Source organism: Rhinatrema bivittatum, chromosome 2 (genome assembly GCF_901001135.1).
Source record: "Rhinatrema bivittatum chromosome 2, aRhiBiv1.1, whole genome shotgun sequence".
Lineage (NCBI taxonomy): Eukaryota > Metazoa > Chordata > Amphibia > Gymnophiona > Rhinatrematidae > Rhinatrema > Rhinatrema bivittatum.
This window is the reverse complement of record NC_042616.1, coordinates 594,525,238-594,543,752: the sequence shown is the minus strand read 5'-3', so window position 1 is coordinate 594,543,752 and position 18,515 is coordinate 594,525,238. Positions and strand designations below refer to the sequence as shown.

Genomic DNA, 18,515 nt, shown 5'->3' with positions numbered 1-18,515 from the left:
TGGAATAAATAGATTTTAAAGGCATAAATAGCCTTTGCCATCTACCGAGCGTGGCTCACCGCTCTAGGAACGCAAAATGAGACTTCTTTTGGGGGAGTACCACTGATTCTAATAATCTGAGGTAATCATCTCTATGTTGTTTATGATGTAATTGTTCTTGTAGAAATTCCAGCATACTGACAACCATCTTCGGTGACATCTTCTACCCCACTACAGTATTTTTTGTCGTTTATGACAGACCAGGTTTCCCTAAATCTTATAAACAAATTCACATCTGTCCAGAAGTTGCACCCATTACTGCATCCAAATTACTTCTCAAGACTAATTCGAAGATGTGATGTTGACACAGAAGGTAGAGTAAATCACAATCAAACATTTTCTCAAGATTTGTACAGGCAAAAAACAGTTTAATATAAAAATCTATTTTGTTAAAGTCTGAAACTTCAGGGCCTTTGGGGGCCATTTTAATTTCTGATTGAGCTGAAATTTTACACAGAGTGGAACAATTTTGGGGGTTGGAATATGAAAAATATTTCAGTTCACAAAATCATATACAACTAAGGGCCACCCTAATAGAAGAAGACACCTCCTGTGGTGAGTTCCTGAGCCATCTGATCTAAACTGTGGATTCTGGTCATGATGGATGCAAGTCTGTCCACTGGGAGCCCATTAAGGGGTCGACAGATGACCCCCTCACATCACGTCAAGGTATCATTCACCACGGAAAACTGACCTTCACAAACACCCATAGATGGAGACTAGCTTGTAACATTGGGAGGGAGGTGACCCCTGATAAAGAGTGTGAAAATTGCAGGGGTCTCATGTGAGCTCTGGCCCTAGATCCAGAGCAGCCATCATGGATCACAGTAGCTGTAGATAGTCCCAGGCTCTCTGACTTGCCAGTGTAATGAATTTCTGTATTTGCTGAAGTACACCTTTTCCAACATTGGATATTCACAAGCTAACTGGTGTTGAAGCACACACCCAAGTACTCGAGAGACTGAGAAGCAGAAAGATTGCTCTTTGTAAAATTGACTATCCAACCCAAGTTTTCTAGAACTTGACCTATTCTGGTGGACCCTTGAACCCCCCCTCCTGAAAACGTTTGCTCTGATCAACCAATCATCCAGGTAGGGATGAACTAAGACCCTATCTAGTCATAAAAAGTCCCTTTCTACCACCAGTATCTTAGTGAAAGTTCACGGATCCATCAATAGACTAAAGGGCAGTGTCCAGAAGAATACAAAAACAGATACCTCTGATCTTCCCGCCTAATAAGAATATGGAAGTAAGCTACAACAGATCCAGGGAGGAAAAGATTCACCCTCTCTCACCACCATAACATGCAAAGGAAAGAATTTCCATTCTAAAATGAGAGATGCTGATATTGTTTACTGCCTTGAGATCGAGAATGGGCCTTTTGCTTCTCGGCCTTTTGGCTAAGATCAAGTGTAGTGTAGTCTTTCTTGCGAATCATGAAATAAATTGATTACTGGCCGAGACCCCTCTCCTCCAATGGAACTGGAACCACAGTATAACAGCTGAAGTTGTATGAGGGTATCGTGCACAGCCTTTTGCTTGGTGGGAGAGGCATAAGGAGAAACTAAAAAAGTGTTGGGAATGGGCGTATGCAATACTAGAGCGTAATCAAGATAGATCATCTCTAATATTCAGTGAGCTGAAATAATTAAAGTCTACTCCTGGTAAAATCACTGCACGTGACCTACTGGCATAAAAAGAGTGGACCCACCGAGCTTCACTGAGAAGAAAGACCAGCTCCTGAAGTGGGGGGTGAGTTTACTCTCTGCTTTCGAAAGCTATGAAAAGGCTGACGTTTCCCCCCTTTGAACTCTGCAAACTCCAAAAAGGATAGGAGGCCAACTATACCCAGCTTATACTGTCTAGAGTCATAAAATTGACCGCAACCTCTATTAGACTGGAAGACCAATTAGAGCTTATCGTCAGGGAACTTCTGGGGTTTTGGATTCCCCAGGTTCTTAACCAGCTGTTCCAGAAAGGAGCTTTCCTAGCTGACACGTGAACCAGGACTCTACAGACCAGTTACAAAGCCAAAGAAACCTCCTGGCCAAGAAGCCACTGATTTAGAGGATGTTCATAGAAGGCATCAGCCAAGAAGGCTGTTGCAGATTACATTTTAGCCACCTCTTTACTCTCTGGGAGCTGCTGAATCCAGCGCAAGAGTGCTGATCACAAAACCTCTATGCATGGAAGTCTGGACCACCAGAGCCACAGAAATAAACAAGTTTCAACAGAAGCTCTATTCTCTGATACTGTGGCAACCACCGACTACAGCCTCTATCTAAGGCAACAAATACATGCTCTACAACATCCGAAGAAAGCGGGTACAGTTTAAGATTCTTCAACCCCTTGAGACTGCTCAGGGGCCTCCCACTCAGTCAGCACCATCTTCTCCACATCAGAGTGGAAAGGGAAAGCTCATTAGGTTCTGTGGCTCAGTTTAATAATGGTGTCCCAAATCATAGGCTCCTCCACTTTAAGATCTGCTATCCTGAAAAAGAGAAATCCTTATCCATGAGAGCCATAATTTTGTCGCTGCAAAATAATTGAATCACAGCATCATCCCTTCCTGTCCAAAATGACCTCTCACCTTCCTCTGCACAGACACCTCAAGGAGACCTGACCCTCAGGGTCCCCCTGGGACTTCTCTGTAACAGCAAAAAGTTGGATCTGCTATTTCCTTAGATTGCTTGGAAAGAACAGAACCCACAAACTGGAACAAAGACGACAACTTATGATGTAGAAAAAAAGTTCAGTGAGAAATCCCCATCTACATTAGGCTGGCTCATTGCAACTCAATTGTGAGGTTTCTCCACAATGGATAGAGCTGGGGAATCCCCAAAAACCCCATCAGAGCATCAATGCAGCTGCTACAGAGCTGACAAATCCACAGAAAGCTGATTTAAGATGGCAAATACTCCCACCAAAAGATGTGCTGGAGGCTTCCTCAGTAGACTGTACTGAAGGTTTCAAAGGGACGTGGGATAAACACTGTGGATCCATAAAGTCTAAAGGACGTGAATGAAGAGTGGGTGGCTCGCGGGAATGACGGCTACTACCTGGAGATAATACGGCTACCGCCTGGAGATGGTGCCCTTATTCAATAAACATACACATGGTTAATGCGACTCCAACACTGCTCTAAGCTTCAATGGCAAGAGCAAATGTGGAAAAAAGGATTTGCATTCACAAAAAGCGGGGAGTAGCTTGCTTGCTACGGCGGTTACTACCCCAAACCAAATAAGACTGATACTTCACTTTCAATGCATATCCAGCATAACTCTCTGCTTCAACGGCAGGGGGAAATGAAGAAAAGTGGATCTATATACAGACAACAACCAACAAGGACTGTATTACATAGTCTGGGTAAACAAATAAGTATGGGTGTAGCTTGCTTATTGCGGCGGTTATTACCCCTAACTAATTAAGCTAGATATTTCACTTAGATGCAGCTCTAACACTGCTCTCTACATTAATGGTAAGGGTGGAAGGGAAATAGAACCAAAAGGTTACTAAGAGCCAAGAGTAACAGATAAGTATGAGAAAAAAAAAAAGTGCGAAGCTTGCTGGGCAGACTGGATGGGCCGTTTGGTCTTCTGCCGTCGTTTCTATGTTTCCTTGGTGGATCTCTGGTCAGATGGAAGAGAACTGGATGCTATTGGGAACAAAAATACCTGGACTTTCCCCTGCATGGATACAAATGTGCATAAGGGCCCTGTAGCAGATGCTGACCTCCTGCTGCCATATGAGCCATAGCAGCAGTTACAATCTGCTTTTTCCATTAGGCCCTATCCCCTCCCAGCACACTTACAAGTCAGACGTTGCCTGCAAACGCTCTCCAGTGCAGCACACTTACCATGTGGTATCCAGTTTGTCACTAACCTGAGGTTCCTGCATAGAAGACCTTGCTCGGGAGCTGAAAATAACACTCCTTACCCCTCCCTTTTTTTCTCTTAAAGCTGCAGACCAAGTTAGGAAAGGAGAAGGGCAGGCTGGGGAATCCTCTCCACAGCACTTAAAAGCTGAAAAGGCTCAACTGAATTTGAAACTCCCACATTTTTTTCTCTCCAGAAATGTGCTCCCCCACCCCCAGCCTCTACAATGACCCCTCTGGGAACCTCAACAGTGGGCTCGCTCTCCTGGATGAACCAGGGGGCCTGGCCCTTAGCAGTGATATTGAAGTCTTAGAAATCCTTCTGCACCCATCCATGAGTCCTAGCATTTGCTGGAGCCAGAGAAAGCAGAGTTGTTTACCTGTAACAGGTGCTCTCCAAGGACAGTAGGATGTTAGTCCTCACAACAGGGTGACACCATTGGATGGAGCCTGGCACAGAAAGCTTGTCAAAGTTTCTAGAAACTTTGACTGGCACAATGAGCATGCCCAGCATGCTGCTAACCACGCGTCCAAGTGGGGTCCCTTTTCAATCTTATAACAAAGAGTGAGTGAGACAATGAACATCCAAAAAAATCCTGCTTAAAAAAAAAAGACCCCAAGTCTACAGGGAGGCGGGCAGGTTCTGTGAGGACTAGCATCCTGCTGTCCTTGGAGAACACCTGTTACAGGTAAGCAACCCTGCTTTCTCAAAGGATAAGCAGAACTGTAGCCCTCACAACTGGGCGAATAAATAGTTTCAGGCCTCTTCGACTATAAGCAGCAAAAATGGGTGCAAATGTGAACAACTGCAGCTGCGAAGACCAGAGGAGCAGGCAGTCACTCAAGAGGGTGAGTTTGGTTATGGAAAGGTTCTGTAGGACAGACTGCCTAAAACGGGGGTCCTGCCGCCCGTCCTTGACTAAGCAGTAATGAGAGGCAAAGGTATGGATTGAACTCCAGGTTGCCGCTCCGCAGATTTCTTGTATAAGAACTGCTCGTAGGTGTGCTACCGAAACTGACATGGCTCGGACGAAATGAGCCCGAATAGGGCCATCAAGCTGTAGCCTTGCCTGTGCATAGCAGAAGGCGATGCAGTTGGCCAACCAGCAGGAAAGCATGTGTTTGGAAACAGCAATACCCAGCCTATTTTTTTCGAATGAAATTAAAATTTGAGTGGAGGTTTGATGAGGCGCCGTCTTGTTCTAGGTAGAAGGTGAGCACCCTCTTACAGTCTAAGGTATGGAGGGCACGTTCACCTCGATGAGTGTGAGGCCTTGGGGGAAAAAAAAAAAAGATGGAAAGATGATGGACTGGTTGAGGTGGAACTCTGAAACCAGCTTGGATAGGAACTTGGGACGTGTATGCAGTACCACTCTGTCATGACAGAACTTCATATAAGGCGGGTACGACACCAACACCTGTAGTTCACTCACCCTGCGAGCTGTGACTGCAACTAAGGAAAGTATTTGCCAGGAAAGGTATTTTAGGTCACAGGAGTGTAATGGCTCAAAACATAGGTTTCATGAGCTATGAGAACCACGTTTAGATCCTGGGAAACAGTTGGGGGACGAGTAGGAGGTTTTAGTTGAAGGAGACCCTTCATGAAATGTCCCACCAGTAGATGGCAAGAGATAGCATGACCAGCCACACCCCGATGGCATGCTCCTATGGCACTGAGGTGGTTTGTAGGCCAGATTCAGAGAGGAACAAGTAGTCCAGAAGAGCAGAGGGGGAGCAGGTGAAGGGATCTAAACCGTGACCTTCATACCAGGAGAACTGCTTCCACTTCAGATCGCAGAATTTTCTGGTGGAAGGTTTCCTAGACTCCAGAAGAACATGGGACACTGCCACTGGTAGGCTGAGGGCCTCAACTGTCAGCCAATCAACATCAACACTGTGAGGGCCAGGGACTGGGACGGCGGAGTTTGTCCTGGTCCTGTGCGATGAGGTCTGGTACTGTTCCCAGCCGGATTGGAGGAAGCATCGCAAGCTCCCGAAGGGTTGGGTACCAGACCTAACGGGGCCACAAGGGGGCGATTGGGATCATTGTGCCCTGATCCTGCTGCAACTTCTGAAGTATCTTGGAGATACGGGGAAGGGGCGGGTAGGCGTACAACAAACCCGTCCCCAAGAGAATTGAGAATGCATCAGCCAATGACCCTTTCCCCTCCTGCGGAGGGAGCAAAAGTGGCGTACTTCCCTATTATCGCTCAAGACAAACAGGTCCATGACCAGGGTCCCCCGGTAGCTGTTCACCACCTCCTGCTTATTTCAGGGACACTCGTGTGGTCTGAATGTCCAGCCAGGGTGTTGTCCACCCCTGGAAGGTACACCAGAGAGTTATACCGTTTGTGGTGGCCCATGTCCAAACTAGGACTGCCTCTTGGTATAGAGGGAAATACCCTGCTTGTTCAGGTACCACATGGCCACCTGAGTGTCTGTGTACATCAGGATTACTTTGTTCACCCATAGTTCCCAGAACATCCATAGGACATATCAGACTGCCCTCAGTTCCAGAAGATTGATTTGGAGCCACTTTTACTGTGGCAACCAGAAACCCTGTGTGAGATACCCCAAGGTCGTGTGCTCCCCACCCTGTCTGAGAAGCATCTGTGGTGAGCAAAATCTGGGGCAGAGCTGCCACAAACGGGGACCCCCATAGCAGATTCTCGGGAATGGTCCACCAGTGAAGAGAACATCACAGCTCATCCGTGACCATAATGGGGGCATGTAGGTCGGGGGCACCTGATACCACTGGGAACACAGTGTCCACTGCACACGGCGCATGTGTAGCCAAGCAAACGGAGTGACATGTACTGTTGCTGCCATATGGCGAAGCAGCTGGAGCAAGTGGTGAGCAGATTCCTGGATGTGGCTGGAAATATGATGTGCAAAAGCCGCCAAGGTCTCTGCCCTGTCCTGAAGTAGGTAGGCCTTGTTCCGAACATTGTCCAGGTGTGCCCTAATGAAGTCCAGTTGTCTGGCTGGCTGAAGGCAGGACTTGGGATAATTGATCAAGAATTCCAAGGTTTCCAATTTGTCTATTGTGAGGCGCATGGCTGCCCGAGCCCCCTATATTGAGCTGCCCTTGATGAGCCAGTTGTCGAGGTAAGGGAATACATGAACACCCTGCCTGCGAAGATGGGCACAGACAACTGCCAGACATTTGATAAAGACCTGGGAGGCAGATGCCAGACTGAAAAGCGGGACACAGTATTGGTAATGCTGGTGGCCCACTTGAAAATGGAGTTACAGCTGGTACCCATGGAAAATGGGAATATGGGTGTACGCATCTTGCAGATTGTAGGAGCAGAGCCAGTCGCCCTCCTTGAGAAGGGGGATTAGTGCACCCAGTGAGACCATCTTGAACTTTTCACCAAGAACCTGTTTAGGGCTTCAGGTCCAGTATGGGCCGGAAGCCCCCCCGTTTTCTTGGGGTTAAGAAAATACTGGGAGTAGACCCCTATGCCTTGCTGGCCAGCAGGAACCGGCTCGACTGCCTGCATGGAAAGGAGAGCAGAGTTCTTCTTGAAGTATTTTATGGTTTCCTACTGTTCCCCATCCTGAAAACGGTGGGGAGTGGGGTGGAAGTTGCTGGAAATGAAGCTGGTAACCCTGGCGGACGATGGACAGGACCCAGTGATCGAATTCCAATGATCCACAAAGACTCGGCCTCTAACTGCGGGGCCAGGGTTCTGCAGCTGTCGCCAGTCAAAAATCAGTGGCGGGGTTTTGCGGTGGGGCCATAGACTGTCTCTGGGTTTCACCACTGGCCGCTGAGGTCTAGACCTTGCGGCGGGAGGGTAATACCTGCGGGGTTGGTAAAAAGGTCACTTTGGATATGAACGAGCGGGCTTCCTAGCAGGGTGGGTGTCGGAAGTACTAGCCAACAATTGTTGAAGGGTCTCTTGATAGTCCTTCAGCTGAGCCACAGCCTCTTGATCCAGTCAAACAGGTTCTCCCAATACAGGGTAGGTCTGCTAGATAGTCATGGACCTCTGGGCGCAAGTCAGATGCCCATAACCATGCTGTGCGCCGGGCCCCAATGCCCGCTGCAACTAATTTCATGGCCATTTCAAACACATCGTATGCTGCAAAGATGTCGCGTTTGGCACATTCGAGGCTCTGCTGAACAACATTCTGAAACTCCTCCTGGTACTGCTGAGGCAGGTGCTCACTGAATTCTTGATCTTGTTTCCACAAGTTTGGAGGATACTGCCCCATGTAGAACTGATAACATGCTATGTGGGCAATCAGCATGGCACGCTGGAACACATGCCAACCCAAGGCATCTAGGGCTTTGTGCTCACTTCCCGGCAGCGATGACGCATGGGCGCATACCCTCTTAGCTTTAAGGGCTGACTCTACTACTGGCTGACTGGTGTGAGTTGGCAGCGGTCAAACCCGCTGGAGGGTTGAACCAGGTACACCATTGTCTGTCTTTTTGTTGACTGGTGGCACAGATATCGGATGCTCTCATAAGTGGGTTACCAGGTCCTTGAAAACGTCATGGACAGGCATCACCACTGCTTCCTTCAGTGCATCCATGAACTGTAGGATCTCAAGCATTTTGTGTCTCGAGTCCTGCTCCGCCAACAGCTGAAAGGGGACGGAAATTGGCCATGGTCTTGATGAACCCTGAGAAGGAGAGATCCTTTGGAGGGGATTGCTGCTGCTTCTCTGGCAGGGAGGGCTCAGAAGGTAAATCTTCTGACTCATCCGAAGAGACAGATGCTTCCCATTCCCAGGGGTCATAAGAGGGGCTCACCCTCACTGTGGCCCTCTGGGGAAGCAGGAGGAGGGAAGTTCACCTGAATGCGGGGGCCATGCCTCGATGGCACTGAGGGAGGCAACGGGGCATTGGAGAGCCTCGAATTCAGGGGCACCGAAGGAAAAAAAAAAACCCGGTAGAATCGAGCCCGAGGGTCTGGGGAAAGCTGGATGGTGAAGGGTCACCGCGAGTCTCCAGCCCGCCATCAAGCCCGATGGCTTGCATTCTTCTGAGGAGTTTCTCACCTGTATGGGAGCTGGTGGCAACAGCAGCAGTGTGCTCAGGAGCCTCTGAGGGGCTTGAGGCATCAATGCCGGCTGCATAGGAAGCATATCGAGCAGCATATCTAGCCTTTTCTGCAATGGTGTGAGCACCAGTGGAGCAGGCTCTTGCAGTGGAGACGGTTCCTGGGAGCCGGAGGCTTGAGGATCTGCAGGGCCCAGCTGACCACCATCTGCACACACCTTTTAAGCTCCTCCTCGAATGCCTGGGAAGAGAGCATGATTTGAGAAGAAGCAGGTAGAATCGGGAGAACCTCTGATTGGAGGGGGACCGATCCCTCCACCAGAACCACTGGAGGCGGCCTCTGCCCTCAACCACTTCATGGGAGGCACAGAGGTCGATGCCCTCTCACGGTCCTTTTTAGAAGAGGAGGAAGATTGATGTCGATGTTTCCTGGACCCACTGGTCCATGCAATCCTTCCCCAAAGCCAAGGGGGTCGTCGAGGAACCTGAACGGGAGCGAGAAGCGACAAACAATGGACGGTCTCCTGTGCCCACCTCAGGAGCAGGCCCAACAAGCACAGGGGAACTTGGAGCCTGGGCCTCCTTACCGAGCGGTGCGGAGGTCACTGACGCCAGGAATTGTTCTGACCGTTTGGCCCAACGGTTTCTCCATTTTGTTGAGGCGGGCCCTGTGACTCTTTGGAGTCATTTGGGCACAAAAATCACAAACAAGGACATCGAGGGAGGCCCCCAGGCAAAGGACAAAGATCTCATGGGGGTCTGTGAGGGACCCAGTCTGCGGGCACTGGCAGAAACCAGATGCCATCGGAAAAGCAAGTGACGCGCAGTCGATGGCTGGCGGGTATCCGGAGGCAGCACCATTGATAAGCTTCCTCAGGTCTTTGCAGCCTATCAATCTCCGAAAAGAGGGAGAGGGACCCTATGAGACATGAAGAAGTGAGGAAAAAATGTTTTAAGAAAAAATAGCATGAGCTCCTGAACCGCTTAGTGACAGCTTTGTGGAAAAGAGACTGAAGAGGGACCCTGCGTGGACGTGTGGCTAGTCGCATGCTGGGCATGCTTGGTGTGCCAGTCAAAGTTTGACAAAAGCTTTTTGGGCCGGGCTCCATCCGATGTCACCATGTTGCGAGGACTACCATCCTGCTTGTCCTTGGAGAATACTGAAATTTCGCTGTACTGCACCACCTCTACACAGTGGCGATGTGCATGAGGAATCCCAAGCTGAGGGTTGCACAGCAAAGCACTTAGTTGAAGACAACCTGGCTCAACCAAGTGGAGAGTGGACTACTGGGAGAACCGGTTGTGCAGAACTGCTTTTCCAAAGTTGCTGTCACCTTGGGACATATTATCCAGACAACAGTGGGATGTGAAGTGTGGACCAACAACCAAAGCAGCATAGCCCACAGTGCATCCAGCCCACAGTGCAGTTTTTACTGGTACAACAAACACTTCTGTAGATAAACTGGCCTTGGAGCAAAGTTTGATTAAAAAAAATAAACAGCAGGACAAGCTGGTGGGGTCCCCAATCCCTGGGGCGAAAGTAGCAAGTAGTGCTGGTGGGTGTTCCCAACGCCAAGTAGCAGAAGAGGCATGAGAAGTTCGCAGTGTTGGCATGGTCCTCAAACCCCTACTAGCAGCGCCATAAATAGTAGTAGGAACTGCTGGCAGAGGACCTCAAACCCTACCAGCAGAAGCCTCACACAGCAGCAGCAAACCCCCCCCCCCCCCCACTCCAACCAGCAGCAGCTCATGTAGTCATGCAGGTGTACCAGGCAGCAGAGGCATGGTCCCTAACCCCCCACCAGTAGAACTAGTCTCACATATCAGCAGAAGTTGCTGGCAGGGATTGGGATCTCCACCAGCAGAAGTCTTCTGCAGCCACAGAGGTAGTGGGAAGTGTCATCCCCCCCCACTGGCAGCAGGAGTTGAGACAGTGCTGGCAGGTTGCCTACACTCTGCCCCAGCTGACAGCAGAATTTTCATGCAGTTGCAGGCAGATGTTGAGAATTCCCACCAGTAGAACTCTCACAGCAGTGGGCTATGTAGGCAGGGTCCTTAGCCGCTGCCAGCAACAGTAGTCTCATGCAGCCGCAGAAGTAGCTGGCAGTGTAGGGAGGGTCGTTCCCACCACCACCACCAACAGAAGGTAGTTCATACTGCTGCAAGAGTTGCAAGTAGTGCTGGCAGCATCTCCAGCTACCCTCCATCAGCAGCAGGAGTTGCAGATGTTGGTAGAGTCTGGAGTCCCCCAGCAGCAAAAGTTTAATGTAGTGGCAGGAGCAATTGTCAGTACTGGTTGGGTATCCAGCCCCCACTGGCAAAAGTAGTTTCACACAGTGGCAGAAGAAGTTCTGGCAGCGACTAGGGAAGTTTCACATAGCCATGGTAGTGGGCAATGTAGTCCAGGTTCCCCCACCACCACCAGCAGGCGGCAACTTACAGTGATTGGGAACCCCCACCATGCAGCAGTGGGAGTAGCACATAGTGCTGGTGGGCTCCTCAGCTTCCACCACCAGAAGGCAGCTCACAGCAACTGGCAGGGATCCCCAACCTAAGGCCTGCAGGCAGAGAAAGTAGTAGGCTGTGCTGGCAGGGGTCCTCCTTCCCCATTAACAGAACCATGAAGGGACTTGTGCCAATGAGATTATCTCCTGCCTTGGCACAGAGGGACCTATTGCAGTGGAGCTCCACAACAGCATCAATTTTTTCTTTGGCTCTAAGGATAACCTCAAAGGGGGGGAGGGTCCCTCAGTTTATTTAGGTGCTCTTCTTGGCACCTTGTTAAGTAGCACAGGCTTCAATGCCATGCTCAATCTCTGACCTGAGGTGGATCTGGAAATTGGGGTGGTGGTGGTTGTGTGTGTGTATGTGTGTGTGTGGGGGGGGGGAACCTTCCCATGCAGGTGGGTTATAGATCTGTCAAGAGCCCATCAACACCTCAGTTCCTAGATGAGGAGAAACTGTGCTGTTTAGCCGCAGGCCAAGGCTTGGAGCTCTTGTTTGCCAGCACTCTCCTTAAGGCCTCCATCTTCCATGTACACTGCTGCTGTGCCATAGGAACATCAGGAGACAGCTGTAGCAGTTGAAGAATTCATGGTCCAGGCCCAAGATGGCACACATATCCAAAACAAACATCTAATGCTCAAAGATACAGGTCTTGAAGCAGGTGAGCATAGGCTTCACCATGCTCATCTTAAAAATAAAACAAAAAAAAAATCTCAACTGAAAAGTTCTGTTTGAGGGCTGCTGAGGTAGTAGCAAGAAAATAGAAAAGTAACAAGGTCCAAGGCCAAAAGCTGAAAAAAAAATTCAGACACCAGCCCCTGTCTATGCAGTAGCTTGGATGAAGAAAGTCTGTGGGGCTCACGAGGTAGCATGAACATGTTCCTTAAAAATTTTACCGAGCTCAGAGCTAGGTCCATGGTGGTGCTCTTGGATGACATCATCCCCAAGTAACAGCTAATTCATGCTTGCTTGTCAACTGAGAACCTCAAAAACAGAGCTCAAAGCCTTTAACAGTAGTACGAATTTCACAGCAGTTGCTGATCTAGTCTATACAGTAAAAGAATCAACTGTGTATGTGCTAGATGAGAAGAGAAAACTAATGACAGTACTAGAAAGGGTCTGGGGCTAACTGCATGGGCTATGAACATGAGTGCAATATCAATCTACAGCATGTTGTATACCTGGCTATACAATGAGAAAAATAAACAAAAAGATCAAAATGCGGGCCTGTAGTTGACAGAGTAGAGAAGAGTTGAACTATCAAGGATATCAGGAAGTACCTTGCCCAACAAAGAGAACACTAATAAAAACACATACAATAGAAGGTATATGTGGATTAATATCAGTTCCCTATTTGTCACTCATACTCTGTAGGCATGCACTTCCTATGTTCAATTTGAGAGACTGGGACTTGTCTATGGATGAAGAAAGACTGTGGGGCCATACAGTCTTTTTCTGCTGCATTGTTTCTATGTTTCAATTCCTAGCCTTCCTAAGCTCCTAAATATTGTTGGGCACTTGGTATTGAATGGGTTCCGGAGTGTCTTGACCACAGCCAAGACAAATAATTAGAGCTAGTATTTCTACTAAAACTACCTGTTTCTATTTTCTTAGTAATACCAGTGAGCAATGAAGACACTTCAGTGAGTGATCTTACAAGTACCTCTCTAATACAATGAGCTCTTCAAGTGCACCTCAACATTTTAACATAGGTTTACATACAGGCAACTCCTTAGCCAACTTGATGACCATGCTCTCTAGATATTCTGGTAAACTTCGGTACTGCTGATTGGTCGGCTGGAAGAAGTGGGGACTTCTGCGTGCTAACAGTCTCAGTGCTCGCCAGCCGTAATTTGAATTGTTCACCACCCTGTAAACATGAATGTCAGTTAATAGGTGGGTGATGTTCTAAAAGGAGAGGATGACATTTGTATGATGGCGATTATATGGACACTATTATACACTTGTGAAATGAAATCTGTGGAAGATAAGGACACCTTAGCAAGAGACTAGAATAAAAAGCTCAAGTTACTTTGAAACTTTACAAAACCACAGCCTTCAATACAATGAGCAGCATGGTTTACACTCCTTTATTTATTGTGCATTGTAAGGCTCACACGTATAAGGCAATTTCAGAAAATCTTACCTGCAGAAGTACACCCTCCTGTGAGAATTTCCCCCTTTGGTAATAACATGGAGGAATGTAAACCTTACTGGTGACTAACTACATTCCTTACAGCATCTTGCTTGCTGCTGAACATACAGAAAACCTAAGGGAATTCATCACATTTTTCTGTATCACCTTTTTCTCAAAAATGAGACCAAAATTGGTTTACATCAATTAAAAATACAACATCTAAAATATGAAACAATCCCTGAAAAAGACTGACTCACCCACTACTTTCACTGGGGAGTGAAAAACACCCACATCATATCCTAAAATATGAAAAGATACACTCCCTCCCAAAAAACCCTTGCATTAAAAAAGTTAACACAATCCTCAAGGACAAAGCCCCCAACAGCCATCCACATTAACCAATACAGAGAAACCCACAAGCAGCGAAAAAGAAAAAAACACATCCAGCCAAAAGCATAGAGCCCTCCCAATGGGCTGGACCTCATCTGGTATGCTCCTTCAGAGATGCCCCACCCCCAGCAGCAGAGTTCCACTTATAGTCTGCCTCCAATGACATCATGGAGATGGGACTCCTGACAGAGAACTGAGCTGGGCTAGGACAGGCAGAAGATGTAGCAGGCATCTGAAACAGTACTTTATTATATAGGGCTTTTTATCTTGTTAAAACTTAAGATGGAGTGAGTGGAGTCGTTTTAAGGAAGAGTTAAGAACAGCTGTTGAAATGAAAGTAACTTAACAATACAAAGGAAAGGAACATGAAAACAAATCCCCCTATTACTTGAACCCCCATCCCCAAACAGAACAGTGCCACCTTGTGGCCTTACAATAGATTACATGCTCCAATACAGTAGGTTTTAACTCGTGGCTTCCCAAAACCTGTCCTGGGGACCCCACAGCTGGTTGGGTTTTCATTATATCCATAATGGATATGCATGAGATAAAGTCTACATACTGGAAACCCAGTATTTGTTAAAAAATCTCATGCACAAACCCAACTGGCTGTGGGGCCCTCAGAACATTTGCAAAGCTCTGCTCTAACATATGTCTAAAGTATCTCTCAACACTCCTCAATGGCCAAAGAGCACTAGATTCATTTTACTTAATAGCCCATGATGGCATTCTATTAACTGGCCCCACCCCCACCATCAAAATATACACACTTACTTGTATTCACTTTCAACCATGTTCACAGGATCAGCCTGTTCAATAGCTTCTTCAAAGAATTCCTCCAGTGTAGGCATAAATTCCCTATTAAATAATTTTTTTTTTTAGTGTCTATAAATGTTTCTGGAAACCAATACATATGCACTTCAAGTGTGGCCAGTAGGTGCTAGAGCTATATTGATGGCAGAGACCGCTTCCACCAAGGACTGTGAATACTGGTCTGCAACATCCCCAGACAGCCCAAGGAACAAAATCTGGGTTTGGCAATTTAATTTTAAACTTACATATGTTAGGGGCACAACATTACAATTTATCTGGCCCAGATACATTTTTCATAGAAATGTTTCTGTAGAAGGTCTGCACTGCCTTCCAATCATTCACTTTTAGCTGTCTTATAGCCTAGGAGTAAAATGCATTAAACTCGTGTTTGCTCTATGTATCCACACATCCTACTCCACAACTGAGACGTGAAAAGCAGAGTACCTGTAACAGGTGTTCTCCAAGGACAGCAGCATGTTAGTCCTCACACATGGGTGACATCATCGGATGGAGCCCGGTACACATCCACGCGGGGTTCCTCTTCAGTCTTATAACAGAGTTTGCGAAAAAATAAAACAAAGTGTGAGAAAAAAAACCCAACTCTGCGGGATGGCGGGCGGGTTTCATGAGGGCTAACATCCTGCTGTCCTTGGAGAACACCTGTTACAGGTAAGCAACTCTGCTTTCTCCAAGGACAAGCAGGATGATAGTCCTCACCATGGGTGATTAAGTAGATCCAGGCCTCTCCAAACTAAAGCAGCAAAGAACAGGTGCCAATGTGCACAACAACTGGAGCTGCAGCAAGCAGAGGAGCACGCCTGCACCCAAGGATAGGGCCCACGGAGGAGAGAGTTGGGTATTCATGGCTGGAAGAGGTTACGGAGGACAGACTGTCCAAAACGACTGTCCTGCCAACAACTTTTGTCCAGGGAGTAATGTGAGGCGAAATGTGTGGAGGGAACTCCAGGTTGCCGCCCTGCAGATCTCGTGGATGGGAGCCACAAGCAAGTGAGCCACAGAGACCAACATGGCTCAGATAGAGTGAGCTTTGATGTGACCAAGTTGTAAACCCGCCTGCACGTAGCAGGTGGTGATGCAATCCGCTAGCCAATGGGATAGTGTCTTCTTGGAGATTGCGACTCCTAATCTGTTCTTGTCAAAAGAAACGAACAGTTGAGTAGAGGCGCAGTGAGGTGCTGTCCGTTCCAAGTAGAATGCAAACGCCCTCTTGCAATCCAGGGTGTGCAGAGCAAGTTCACTGCAGTGAGCATGAGATCATGGGAAAAATGACAGCAGCACGATGGACTGGTCGAGATGGAACTCCGAAACCACCTTGGGTAGGAACTTGGGGTGTGTCCGCAGGGCCAGCCTGTCGTGAAAACTTTGATAAGGTGGATACAACACCAGCACTTGCAGCTCATCTACCCTGCGAGCCGATGTGACTGCAACTAAGAAGATCACCGTCCATGAAAGGTACTTGATATCACAAGAATGCAACGGCTCAAATAGAGGTTTCATGAGTTGCGAAAGGACCACACAGATCCCAGGAAACTACCGGAGGGCAAGTGGGAGGCTTCAATTGAAGCAAACCCCTCATGAACCGGCCAATGAGCGGCTGGCCAGAAATTGGGGAACCATCCAAGCCCCGATGGTATGCCCCTATGGTGTTGAGGTGAACTATCACTGACATGGTCTGCAGACCAGACTCAGAGGGACAACAGGTAGTCCAGGAGGGGAACAAGAGAAGGGATCCAAACCTTGACCCTTGCACCAGGAAGAAAACAGTTTCCATTTCAGATTATAGGACTTTCTGGTGGAAGGTTTTCTGGACTCCAGGAGGATACAGGATACACCCTCTGGTAGGCTGAGGGCCTCCACCGTCACCAGATCAATATCCAAGCCTGAGGGCCAGGGATTGCACACTGGGGTGACAGTCTGCCCTGGTCCTGGATGATGAGGTCCGGAGCCATTCCCAAACGGATTAGGGGGTGTGCAGTTAGGTCCTGAAGGACCCAAAAAGCAAAGCGGAAGCCGATCCAGTTGGCTGTGTTAGAGTAAAAATAAATAATAATAATGAATAAATAAATAATAATAAATAATAAATAAATAATAATAAAGGGCTTCGTTTGATCATCCGATTCCTATTGTTTTTACTCTAACACAGTTAGGTCCTGAAGGGCCAGGAACCAGACCTTATGGGGCCAACAGGGAGCAATCAAGATCATGGAGCCTCGATCCTGCTGCAGCCTAGTGTCCTGGATATGAGCGGAAGGGGCAGTTGGGTATACAGCGAGCCCGCTCCCCAATGGATCGAGAAGGCATCCACTATCGATCCTCTGTGAGGGAGCAAAACCGATGCACTTTCCTGTTTTCCATGGAGGCAAACAGGTCTATGTCAGGGGTCCCCAGCAGCAGAAGATGCTGTTCGCTACCTCTTGATTGAGGGACCATTCGTGGGGCCTGAATGTCCAAGTCAAGGTATCAGCCAGGATGTTGTCCACTCCTGTGGAAGGTACACCGCCTGGAGAAAAATCCTGTTCTCGATGGCCCATGTCCAGACCTGGACCACCTCCTGGCAGAGGAGAAATGACCCGGTTCCTCCCTGCTTATTCAGGTACCACATGACCACCTGTTTGTCTGTCTGAACCAGAGCTACTCTGTTCATGAGAAGCTCTCTGAACACCCACAGGGCATAGTGGACTGCTCGTAGCCGAGCCTCCTGAACTGACCAAAACCCTTGGGTGCAGTAATTCAGAATGTGAGCTCCCCACCTTGTCTGAGAAGCATCGGTGGCGAGTGTGGCCTGGGGCTGAGCATTCCAAAAGGGATAACCCCAATCTAGGTTTGCGGGGATTGTCCACAATAGGAAGGGTTGCCGCAATCTTCTGGTGACAATGATGCGAGCATGCATGTCCTGCAATGCCTGACACCACTGAGCGCGCAGCGTCCATTGTGCATGGCGCATGTATAGCCGAGCAAATGGTGTGACATGCACAGTTGCTGCCATATGGCCCAGCAGCTGGAGCAACTAACGAGCAGAGACATGTGAGCATATAGATATATGTCATGCAAGAGCTGCTAAGGTCTCTGCCCTGTCCTGAGGTAGGTAGACCCTCTCCTGGAGAGTGTCCAGGTGTGCCCCAATGAAGTCCAGTTGCATGGCTGGCTGAAGGTGGGACTTGGGATAGTTTACCAAGAATCCCAGGTTCTCCAGAGTTTCGATCATGAGGTGCGTGGCACTCTGAGCCGATTGACGATAGTTGCCTTTGATGAGCCAATTGTCGACATTGGGAAACACATGAATTCCCTGCTGAAGATGGGCACCAACAACTGCCAGACATTTGGTGAAAACTCGGGGCACAGATGCCATGCCGAAGGGCAGAACTTGATACTGATAGTGGTTCCCGGTGACCAGAAATATTAGGTACTGCCGATCTGCCTGAAAAATAGGGATATGGGCGTACGCATCTTGTAGATCAAGGGAGCAGAGCCAGTCCCCCTACCCTGAGAAGGGGGATCAGGGTGCCCAGCGAGACCATTTTGAATTTTTTCTTTACCAAGAAGCAGTTTAAAGTTCTCAAGTCCAGTATGGACCTGAGGCCACCCATTTTCTTGGGAATTAGGAAATACCTGGAGTAGAACCCTCTGCCCCGTTGGCTAGTTGGAACAGGTTCGACCGCTTGAGCGGAAATGAGGGCCGAGAGCTCTACCCGAAGTATCCGTACGTCACCTACTGCTCT

At 48.3% G+C, this 18,515-nt stretch overlaps 1 protein-coding gene across 2 annotated transcripts in view; it reads right to left on the bottom strand.

Annotated features, from left to right (window-relative positions):
- Positions 1-18,515, bottom strand: part of THOC1 (THO complex 1) — a 191,480-nt gene that overhangs the window by 10,939 nt on the left and 162,026 nt on the right. Inside the window, exons 18-19 of one of the 2 annotated variants that reach the window (XM_029591099.1) lie at positions 14,737-14,820; positions 13,158-13,305 (exon numbers count right to left, since the gene is read on the bottom strand). In XM_029591099.1, the coding sequence (XP_029446959.1) occupies positions 13,158-13,305; positions 14,737-14,820 (232 nt within the window). The remainder of the gene's footprint in view (positions 1-13,157; positions 13,306-14,736; positions 14,821-18,515) is intronic. The other variant, XR_003854773.1, reaches the window with a different exon arrangement.